At 39.0% G+C, this 12,309-nt stretch overlaps 1 protein-coding gene across 1 annotated transcript in view; it reads right to left on the minus strand.

Moving 5' to 3' along the window:
* Positions 1 to 1,154: 1,154 nt before the first annotated feature.
* Positions 1,155 to 12,309, minus strand: part of LOC143033661 (uncharacterized) — a 106,260-nt gene continuing 95,105 nt past the window's right edge. The window contains exons 3-4 of the mRNA XM_076199151.1: positions 2,170 to 2,235; positions 1,155 to 1,223 (exon numbers count right to left, since the gene is read on the minus strand). Coding sequence (XP_076055266.1) covers positions 1,155 to 1,223; positions 2,170 to 2,235 — 135 coding nt within the window. The remainder of the gene's footprint in view (positions 1,224 to 2,169; positions 2,236 to 12,309) is intronic.

Here is a 12,309-nt window from a genome sequence, read left to right on the forward strand (position 1 = left end):
ATATATATATATATATATATATATATATATATATACACACACACACACACAACTCGTGGGGCAGTTGGTAGAGTTCCCGGCTGCCACTAAGAAGGTCCTGGTTCGAATCCCGCCATGGCTGAAATAATTTCAGTATCGCTGCGTTGCGGGTTGTTACACCAACTCTCGTGGGCGGAGAGTTGGGTGTGTGTGCGTGTAAGGTCACGACATTACCCATAGATCGGTCATATACGAGCTCTGAGCACTCTTCCGGGAGGGAAATAATTGTCGATCACGAGTCCAACACGTTGTCCAAAGACCATGGTGAATCACACATACACATACGTGTGTGTGTGTGTGTGTGCGAGTGCGCGCGAAAGTTTGGTACCGGGGTGCCAAACGGAAATAACTGGTAACACCCAAGGCTACAAATGAATCCTACAAATGCAAAATCACACAATAATGCATCATGGAACAATGCATCCAATACTGGGAAATTCGCACCCAATAACTCCTATCACACTTGCTCCTTCAACATACCTTTTAGTACTTTATTCAACCTAACGCTATGTAATTTTATTCACCTCCGAAAAGAGTAGAGGCGGGTGATGCCAGACTTAAACTCCTGTTTGGACCCAAGACTGAATGAAATCATGTGGCGGCAGTTTAAAAAAAATGAGTCACTTTTACGGGTGTTACGTTCAAAATTGGCTATTCGCTCTAAACAATTGTATTGTACCTAATTTCAATATAAACGTCTGGCCGAGGTATTTCATTCAGCTGGAGGGTGCCAACAATGGGCTGTTCTTCCGCTGACTGAGTTCGCTATTTTATTTATTTATTTTTGTAAAATGTTTCATACTACGACTCTCGTGAGAATGAGTCACGTAATTCGAAAACGGATGTGCGACTTTATCATCACACACGGCTTGATGACGTGATGGGTAGCGTCACAAGCTAATTGCGCTGAGGTACCGCGCTCGCGTTGCAATCACAGCCGGGGAGATCTACGTAAACTGCAACTGTGTTACTGTCCACCTTGTGCAAGGGCATGGGTGCGTGGTATGTAGCCACATTTATTACCCATACACTGGTCCAGCACGTGATCACCGTAGTGAATAATTTATTCTCACACACACATTATTTTAAATGTAAATATATGCTATTCACTTTTACTACCTACGGTTCCTCTTTGCTGCCATCTTGTCCTCAAGAATAGAAACATTGCCTACTGCTGACGAAACCTTCAATTAATAATACCAAGTGGTCACTGGTACTTTTAATTATACATCCCACATTGTGAGCGGAGGGGCGTTCAGACAAAGGACCTGCGGCCCAGGACATCTGGGCCAGAGAGGCCAAGCAAGGGTTGATATCTAGGCCACGAAGCACGAGTAAAGGGGGAGGGGGGGGGGCTACCAAACGTTGGTCCGAACGTTCTGGGGAGGAGGGGGGGGGGACTTGCTGGTACCTTGTCCCCGTCCTCCCCCCTCTCTATATAAACAGCCCCAGGCGCGCTATTTTATATCAGTGCCGACCCCACACGATTTTAGTCAGATAAGGACAAAACATGGAGTTGAGGGAGGTTATGACAGTTTTGCTCTTTAGGATTACAAAGGAGCATGCCGACAGGAGACCTTTGGTCCATAAATAGGTCGGAGGCAAATAAATATATAAATAAAAATTATAATAATATAAATAATAAATAAAATAAACCAATAAATAGGTACAGTTAAATAATAAACACTATAACACGATCGACTTGTCAGAATATGATACTCGTGTTTCATAAAAGGTCTAAATTGATCTACTCACATGGTAGTATATTTGTTACACAAATGAAGAGGAATTCTTAAAAAAAAAAAAAAAACTGTATCGTCTCCTTCGTGATCATGTCGATTAGAAAAGGGCAATTTTCGTCGGTGGACCAAGGGGGGCATTACCTCTTCCTGGCAGCGCAAAATTATTTGACCAATGAAGATATGAACTATTAAAAATAACTAAGAAACACAGTAAATAAACTAACCTAACTTGACTTACTGTAACCCTTAACCTATTCACCTAAATTAACCTACATTTCCTATATAGCCGATTTATTTCGGGGTTATATATATAATGCAAATACGCAAACATTTTTCCTTGTGCATCTACGAATTTTTCATACTGACAAAAATACAAACACGGGCATACCTGGTGCCGTTTTATGTGGAGCATAGAAGGGAGGATATGACGAACAGACCACCACGCTTGGCAATCCTGAAAAAAAAAATGACTCCATTCCAATCACTCTGCCACATCATAAGTACCATGAACAATACATATGTGTACTTGCATATCTGTGGGGGGATCGACGAGTGCTCTGGTGGAGTGCGATGACGTGAGGCTGGATGGTGATGCTGACATACATATGCATACTGTATAATATATAAGGTTACATACGATGTGGGAGCTGTTCTTGTGCCCAATAATTTCAAATACTCTACACATCTACATACCAAATGACTTATTTCCATTTATAAGAATAGTAGTTCCATGTGGAGCGAATTCCTTGGTATCCACACAATTTAAGATTATTATTCAGACATGAAAAGTCCTGTGAGTAATCATGCAAGATAACTTCAGTGAGTAAAAGAGTTCCGGGTGTCCCCTGATTTAGTTAACGCTGTTGTTATTGTTGACTAAGACATCTAATTCATGGATAAAAAATAAATAAAAATAATTTAAGTACATTGTGTCCGTTACATATTTGGTGAAAATGTCCTCGGCAATCGACATGACCTCACGCAGGGCTCGGTCGGTCCTGCGAGTTCAGACCCGGATCGGACTATATGACGTAATTCCTAAGCCCCGCCTCCTGAAGTGTTTCCTATCACGTGACCTCATGACGTCCTTAGTAAACAAACTCTCACAAGAATGACGCATGGAGGCCTTTCCTCCCTCGTGTGTGTGTATTTACCTAGTTGTATTTTGCGGGAAGGGGAGCTATGCTCGTGATGTCCCGCCTTTGTATCTTGCAGTGTCTAGTTTGTTTTTAAACTCATGAATGGTTTTTGCGCATACTATTCCATTGTCCAGTTTGTTCCAAGTGTCCAAAACTCTATGAGGAAAACTGTTTTTCTTCAGTTCTCTTCTATAGCTATGTTTTTTTATTTTCTTTCCATGTCCTCTTGTGTTTCTTTTGTCCCAGTTAAGTAAGCTCTCACTATCGAGTACCTCTGTGCCTTTCATGATTCTGTAGATGGTCAATAGGTCACCTCTCTCTCTTCTTTGCTCCAGTGTCGGTAACTCCAGTTTAGCCAATCTCTCTTCGTATGATAGGTTTGCAAGTGCAGGTGCCATTTTTGTAGCTGCTCTTTGGATTCTTTCTATTTTCTTTATATTCTTTTTGGTACTGTGTGTGTGTGTGTGTGTGTGTGTGTGTGTGTGTGTGTGTGTGTATATATATACATATATATATATATATATATATATATATATATATATATATATATATATATATATATATATATATAAGGACTGGGGAGTCCCTTAAGTGCAGTGCCTCATTGTACATGGAATTGTTAGAAAGGGATAATTTTGTGAACGTAATGGATTCCACTTGGATGCGTTACGTAGATGACGTACTGGTCGTTGCTCCGAGGGAAACCGATCTCAACGAAAAATTGAATAGGTTAAACGGGATAGAACAGGACATTCAGTTCACAATGGAGCAAGAAGAAAATAATAGATTGGCCTTCCTGGACACGGTGATTTGGAGAAAAGGGAATAAGACCACGTTCTCAGTTGATAGGAAAAGCACCAACAAGGATGACATCGTACATTTTTACTCGGCCCACAACGACAGAATTAAAAGTGGAATTGTCATTGGTTTCTTCCTGAGAGCTTTCCGAATTTGTAGTGAGGAAGAGATCAATCACATTTTTTATATTTTCAAAAAACTACGATATCCAGAAGGTCTTTTACACAGGTTGAGGGAGAAGGCCCTAAGAATAAGTAAAAGAAGCAGAGGGGATAAAAGAGGAGAGAGTGAGGGTGACAGTGGTGGGTTTTTGTCCGTCCCCAACTCAAGACGCGCGAGTGAAATGGAACAATGTTCACCCGAGCAGGGCTAAAAATTGCGTTCGGCACTGGTACCAGGATAGGAGAGATTGTGAGGAGTAAGAACAATAGTAAAGCCGATGCAGTAGAGAACAGCTTGATTTACAAAATTCCATGTAAAAGCTGTCCCATTAGTTATTTCGGAGAAACCAGCAGAGGGATAAAGAAACGTACCTATGAACACAAAAGCGACATCAGAGCTCACAGAACATCAAATTCGTTAGTGGTCCACCTTGACAACTTTGGCCACCTACCAGATTGGGAAAGAACAGAGGTGCTGCATAAAGGTATAACAAAACAGAGAAGAAAAGTAATTGAGGCAGCCTATATCAATTTACATCCATGTAGCAACCACCGTGATGGATTTGTAAAGTTGGCGAGAGTAACGACGACCGGCTTGGTTATTCGTGATGCCGAACGGGGGTGCATGAGGAGCGAAGACGAACGGGGAGGAACGGGTTAAGCTGTGGGTATATAAGCTGTCAATTATTTGTTTGTGTACACTCTGATGAAGTCCTTTCAGTACGAAACGTTAGAAATAAAAACTCCAACGTTTCCTGGTGTTTACCTCACCACCCTTCCACTCATATATATATATATATATATATATATATATATATATATATATATATATATATTATTTGTACTGAAGATGTGAATACACGAAAACGCTCTGCATTAATAGTTTTTCTTTGTGGTCAACCTTGCATTTTCAAGAACACACGCTTCCAGTGTTTTTCCTGCATATATATATATTCAAAATATCTACATATGCAGAAGATTACGAGACCTACGAGTGCTAATGCCTACAAAAGGAGGAATTTACACAAATACTGAAGCATTCCCTCATGCCTCATTCCCAGACACTAGTCATTACAAGGCTTCCTAGCCCAATCCAGCCTACAACATCGATGCATTACAGGACCCGCAAATTATTCACAAGTAGGGAGGTGAGTGTTGTTGCAAGCAGTTGCAAGTACTCGACATCAACCTAAGATCCTTACGTCCAGACAACAACAACAAAAAAAGGTTAGGTTCGGAGGGGATTTGTCTTACATTCATGATCCTTAGGTTACAAGCAACTTCTAAACGGACATTTCCCCCCAACGAAAGCTGACGATCCTTAGGTCCAGACAAAAACCACTCAGAGAGAACTCCTAGGTTAGGTTAGGAGGGGTTTTGTCCTACATTCATGATCCTTAGGTTACAAGAAACTTCTAAACGGACATTTCCCCCCAAAGAAAGCGGATGAATGTTCACTATCATGGGTTGTTGTGTCCTGTACCTTCATGCGAGTTCTTCTTCCACCATTTCCACGGTCTGTGTGGGATTATGAACAAAATCGTTGTTCCAGGAGTACCAGAACCGATGAGTGGCCTGGAATGGACTACCAAGGACAGACCGCCCGCTTGAGCGAGACCGGATTTTGCGGAAGAAAAAAATGAAGTTTGTAGGAAACTGAAACGATAGTCGTGTATAAAAGAAGGCTATTGCCAATAAGCACTTTATAAGGGATATTTATTATACCTTGTATCACAGCTCGGAAGTCATGTGGGCCTGAATGCTAGTTTCCAGCAGGTTGTCAACCATGATCCATGTTTGGAATCTTTTTTTCAGTATGCCAAGTGACCAGGCTGTGGTGGTTACAGTACAGAATCAGCGATGACATCGGAAAAGAAGAAGAAGAAGAAAAAGATTACGAAGGATTACAAAGAGCATGAATGGATTAATTCGCAAAACGCAGATTCATCTTGTATCCTTAGTTTCTTTCAATAAGGACCGAAGGTTGGGACAGTCCTCGTGAAGACTAATAATAAAGGTTCTCAAGTTGGATGTGGGTGACCGGGAACAAAGGATTAACCATTCCCATTTTGCCAAATATAAATTCTCCAAACAGTTTTGCCAGATTCCCATTTAACCAAACACCTTAAATTAACATTTGCTAAGCCGACGTACCTAAAGTCCAGCGAAATGATATTAGATAAAATATAAGTTGGCATAAAGGGGAAATTCACATTTAGCCAAACTATTTTTGACAAATTCCCACTTCACCAAACTCCCCAACCTTAACGCTAACCTAATCTAACCCTAAACGAGCTTGGCGAAAATAATTTTGGCAAAATGTATTTTTGGCGAAATGGGATGATACCCGAAAAGTACCAATGTCGGATGTGGCCGAACGATCACAAAGCGGGCTCGGATGTCCAACACAATGACAACCTGTTTGGGGGAGGGGGGGAGAAGAGGGGGTAGCTCCCCCCCCCCAGGAACCCCCCAATGGTACATTTCTGCGTAGCGTGTCTATGGACTGCAGCTGTAACCGATCACGATTGTTCCCTGCCACGTGACAACTGCGTGCAGCTGAGTGACAGCAACACCCCGCAACATACGCAGGATGTGTGCGAAATTCTCTTTTCACCAAATTTCAAATTAAAATTTATCAAATATAAATATCCCCCACCCAAATACGTTCCATTGCTTATATATATATATATATATATATATATATATATATATATATATATATATATATATATATATATATATATATATATCCAGCCCGAACTCAATCTCTAGACTGCTCCCCTACCCCCTTCGGTGGCAGGGTTACCTGACATAACCTAACCTACCAAGTCATGTGTATATGTGAGGCCTTGTCCACATGTTCAACCAGGTCAGTGAAACCTTCAGGTCGCTGTTGTTACAATTTATCATCACGAGAAGAACAGGATCAACCCCCGACTTCTTCACAGTCTCACCCCCATCGCCCGATCAGACACACACACACACACACACACAGGGAGAGGGGGATTCTTCACAATCTCAAACCCAAATTTATACAGGTATTTTGGCGAAACAGTAAGTGATCATAACGATGACAACTCGGAGTTTTATACAGAACTAGTAAATGTTATCTAATGTGAGCCCTTGGGCGTGGCCCGAAGAAACCTGCAGAAATTCCCATTGACACATCTGACACCTGTGCATGGCGATCTGTTATTCTGTACGTCCTCTATTTATGGAATATATATATATATATATATATATATATATATATATATATATATATATATATATATATATATATATATATATATATTATATATATATATATATATTATATATATATATATATATATATATATATATATATATATATATATATATATATATATATATATATATATATATATATATATATGTATATATATATATATATGTATATATATATATATACATATATATATATATAAAACACAGAAGAATCCTATATTTCGGCTATCAACTGTAGCCCTCTTCAGGAAAGTACATAAGACAGAGTACAGAGGGGACTTATAAGCTACAGAGAAGAGAAGGGATGTGGACAGATGACCTCACTCAGGCGCGGGACAAACTGGGGTGGCGGAGGAGGGAGGGGGTGAGGAGAGGGGGGTTGTAATGTCCGTACCAGCTTGCTAACTGCCGCGCGTGAAATGATGTCAGGAGTCCACTGCCCTTTAGAAATATTAATATTAGGGCATTCCTCAATTAATGCTGATTCGACTATTTTCCTCCTGAAACCGCAGTGGGACTTGAACACTAATCTGGCCTTACCCCAATCGAAAGAATGATTCTTATTTTTGACATGAAGAAATACAGCCGAATTTTCTTGCCCATACCTAATTGACCCTCTCCACACCCCCTCCCTCCTCCGCCACCCCAGTTTGTCCCGCGCCTGAGTGAGGTCATCTGTCCACATCCCTTCTCTTCTCTGTAGCTTATAAGTCCCCTCTGTACTCTGTCTTATGTACTTTCTTGAAGAGGGCTACAGTTGATAGCCGAAATATAGGATTCTTCTTTATTCGAATTTTATTTTCTCAGACTGTGGGTTTCCTGTGTGTTATTTACAAATGTGCTACTACATTTCTGTTTAGATATATATATATATATATATATATATATATATATATATATACATATACACACACACACACACACACTGTCCGGAAAGTATCCAGCCATTATGAATATTTGCAGAACTGGTTTTACAATCCTAAAACAACTTGGCGGACACTGACAGAAGACCCTACTACATATCCGTGAGCGGCCATACTCCCATATGACACTTTACTTACCCTCGATACGTAGTTGAATGAAGATGTGTACACTTTGACCGTCGCATAGAGATGGCTGAGCGAGCAGCGTTTGTTTCTGGGCCATAGCCTTACACCTACGATTTATCTCCGGTCATTAATTAATAGTTTCAGGAGGTCTGGTCATTCGTAGCAGCTTAAAACAAGTCCTGTTTATTTTCAGCACGAAATTCCTTTTGCTCACGGGTCAGGAGACGCATGATCAATTTTGCCGCCACGCGATGGTCAAACAGTACACAACTTTACTAAACTTTGGCGGGTAAATGAGGTGTTACATAGGGGTATGGCCGCTCAGATATACGCAATAGAGTCTTCTGTCAGTGTCTACCAAGTTCTTTTTGGATCGCACGGCCAGTTCTGCAAATATTCATAATGGCTGGATGTAAGAGGCCGGTAGTGTACGAATGGAAATGAGCTAGGGCATTAGAATAATTCAGACTCGACGCCTGCTCGAGGGCGATGTTATGTCTATGTGAGGGCGACGTTTTGTCTATGTAAACACACCGATGGTGGTGACTGTTTTATATTCGATTATGTAATCATAACTTTGTAAGCGCAGGTTAGCTTCGTTTGACTAATGCTGAGGTAAACAATTTTTGCTAGTGGCATTGTAATGGCTTTCCGAATTGGTGCAAGGCGGAGAAGGAGGAAAAAAACTATTGGTGCATGAATTCAAAGTCACGCCCATAAGGAGTGACATTTATTTGAGAAGTCACCGGAGATTGGTTTAGAAAAATTAGTGACGTCAGACGAAGGTAGCTTAGCGTAGGATACGGGATCTCGAGAGAGAAGATACAGAGAGGGTGTGGAGAGAAGATATAGAGAGGGTGTAGAGAGAAGATATAGAGAGAAGATATAGAGAGGGTGTGGAGAGAGGATCAGGAGACGATGTAGAGACGAGAGAAAGAGATCCCGAGTGTAAGCAGAAGGTGAAATTACAGTGAAAGACGAAAGAAAATTCACCACCCTTTTATTAACCCAAAGGACGAGAGGAATAGGCATGGGGCCTAGAAAATAGTGAGACTACAGGAAAAAGAAGGCATTGGGCCTACTGCTTAAGAGGAACTTGAATATTAGTGAAACTCACGTAACGAGAGGCAAGGGGCCTTGAGACGAGTGATATTACAAGTCAAATTTAAGTGACAGTGGTGACAAGGGGAGGTGAAACTGGATATCTTTCGGACATACCTCGTATACATAAACAAGACTACAGTATTAGGAATGACTTGAAACGTCGCATTAACCACATGCCAAACGAAATAGAAAATTTACTGTAATTCTTTCCTTCAAATACATATTCCTAACACCACATACACACATGCACATTATACATATATACATATATATATATACACATACACACACACAATATATATATATATATATATATATATATATATATATATATATATATATATACACACGCACACAACAGCATCAATAGGTAGCTCCTTTTCCTGGATGCCAGTTTTCAAGGTTTCAGGACCGGATTATACACTAAGCCCACCAACCCAGGACTATGCCTTATCGGTAACAATGAATACCCACAATACTACCGGAGGTCCCCAGTCGACTCCTACGTCAGAGGGGCCCTGACGCACTGCAGCGACTGGACAAGAACCCACGCAGAGCTAGACAGGGCGAACCTTATCCTGGTCAACAACGGCTTCTTTTGATGCTACAAGAACACCATGTCCACCCATTATAGAGCCGACGAGAACGTCCTCAGAAAAATCATCTACTGAGACGTGAAACCCACCAATATTATATATATATATATATATATATATATATATATATATATATATAAATAAATAAACACACACACACATACACACTTGTATTTACATATATATTACATGAACTACAAAAACAAACTAGATAGGATGTGGAATATAAACTAATAAAAAACTAGTATATAAAAATAAAATATGATAAATAATAAACAATATTCTATAATAAAAATATATAATAACTAAATAATAAATAAAATAAAAATGGCAGGCATTACAGCATATTTCTTAGGTGGTTATCAAAATGAATCTTAAACTTCGAACTGTACCACACTGCACCGCCTCTGCATGAAGTTTTTCATTCATATTCCATTCATTTACTACACAGTTGACGAAGTACTTCCTAAAAGTTTGAGACCATTATTTCTTGTTCGATTCACAGTGTGAAAAATTCGTCACTTTCGATGTTAATTCCCTTTTGAATTTTAGACCTGTATGAAGTCACCTCCGAGTCGACGCTTTTTTAGGGAAAATAGATTCATATGCTTTAGTCAATTTTCGCATGATCTATTACTGATATTTGGAATCAGTTTTGTAGCTCGCCGTTGTATTTTTTCCAATCTGCCAAAGTTTTCAATAAGATTCGGTGACCATTGGGAAACGGTATATTCCAAACGACAAATGTATTTTTAAAATCAAAAGATAACACAATCAGTCCTAGAATCTTATTTGACTTATCTGAGGTGGAAATACACTGCTTTGATGATTTAAAATCACTGATTATTACGCCGAGATCCTTCTCACTATCCATTTTTGTTAACTAATTTCCAAATGATTTGTAATCGTATTTAGTTATTTTTACCTCTGTGCATAACCATACATTTACTTGTGTTAAATTTCATTAGCCACTTTTCAGACCATTGCTGTGGTTTATCTATATCTTCTTGAATATCCAATTGGCTTCAGTGACCATTTTGCCATTTTGCAAAGTTATGTATCATTAGCAAATCTGGAGACAATATATTTCAGTCCATGGTCTATATCATTTATAAATACTATGAATAGAAGTGGCCCAAGAACGGAACCCTGATGAACTCCACTCGTAACATTTTTCCATCTAGACGTTTTGCTATTTAGAACAACTCTTTGATTATGATCGATTAACCAATTACTAGTCCAGCTTAATAGGCTACCACTTATTCCTCGTGAAGCTAGTTTAGCAAGTAATCTTTCGTGTGGGACGGGATCAAACTTTCCGCTCAGTCCAGATATATTAAATCTATATTGATTCTTCTGCCATAATTTGAGATGACCATGTTGTAGAATTCGAGTAGGTTACTCACGCAGGAACATTTCCGTCTGAATCCATGCTATCATTTATTAAACAGTTACTTTCTAAATGGTGTTCGATAGCATCTCTGATGATAGTATTCATCATTTTTTCTTACGATTGAAGTTAAGCTTATAGGCCTGTAGTTCATGTTTTTTGTCATCTTTTTGAATATGGGGTTAACGTTACCTAACTACCATTCTCTTGGTACATCTCCGAGTACAGATAACGTACAGAATAACTGGAGACAGCCATGCACAGATCACTGCTAGATTGTGTATATATATATATATATATATATATATATATATATATATATATATATATATATATATATATATATACATACACACTGAATGGGTTCCAGTGATGAGAGATACATTTTGACAACCACAATGCACTTTAATTCTAAGCCATCAACATCGGGAGACCCAATGGAGGCCGGCCTCCACTGGGTCTCCCGATGTTGATGGCTTAGGATTAAAGTGCATTGTGGTTGTTAATATATATATATATATATATATATACATATATATATATATATATATATATATACATATATATATACATATATATAAATGTATATATTATACAGAAAGATCACTAAAACAACACGTGACCCATAAATTTTGCTGGTAACCACTAAGGGGAATTACTGTTTCCTTCCGATTTCCTTAGTGGTTACCAGCAAAAAATAAATAAATAAATAAATACATAAATATATAAATAAAAACTATATATATATGTATATATATATATATATATATATATATATATATATATATATATATATATATATATATATATATATATATATATATATATATATATATATCCCGGTTTTCCACCCCAAAGGGCTCACGTTAGATCACATTTACAGGAAGATGTGGACCCTACGCCAGGAGGCCCGTTGCTGCGACCGAAGCCGTCACCTTTGTCCCACGCACTTCGATTGTTAGGGCAGGTAACGAACTGTCACTGCTGGGAATCAGAGAGGAGTGGAGGATTCGAACCCACAACTAAGCGATTACGCCAC

The sequence above is a fragment of the Oratosquilla oratoria genome, chromosome 16, assembly GCF_046742065.1.
Source record: "Oratosquilla oratoria isolate Oo_2021 chromosome 16, ASM4674206v1, whole genome shotgun sequence".
Taxonomy (NCBI): Eukaryota; Metazoa; Arthropoda; class Malacostraca; order Stomatopoda; family Squillidae; genus Oratosquilla; species Oratosquilla oratoria.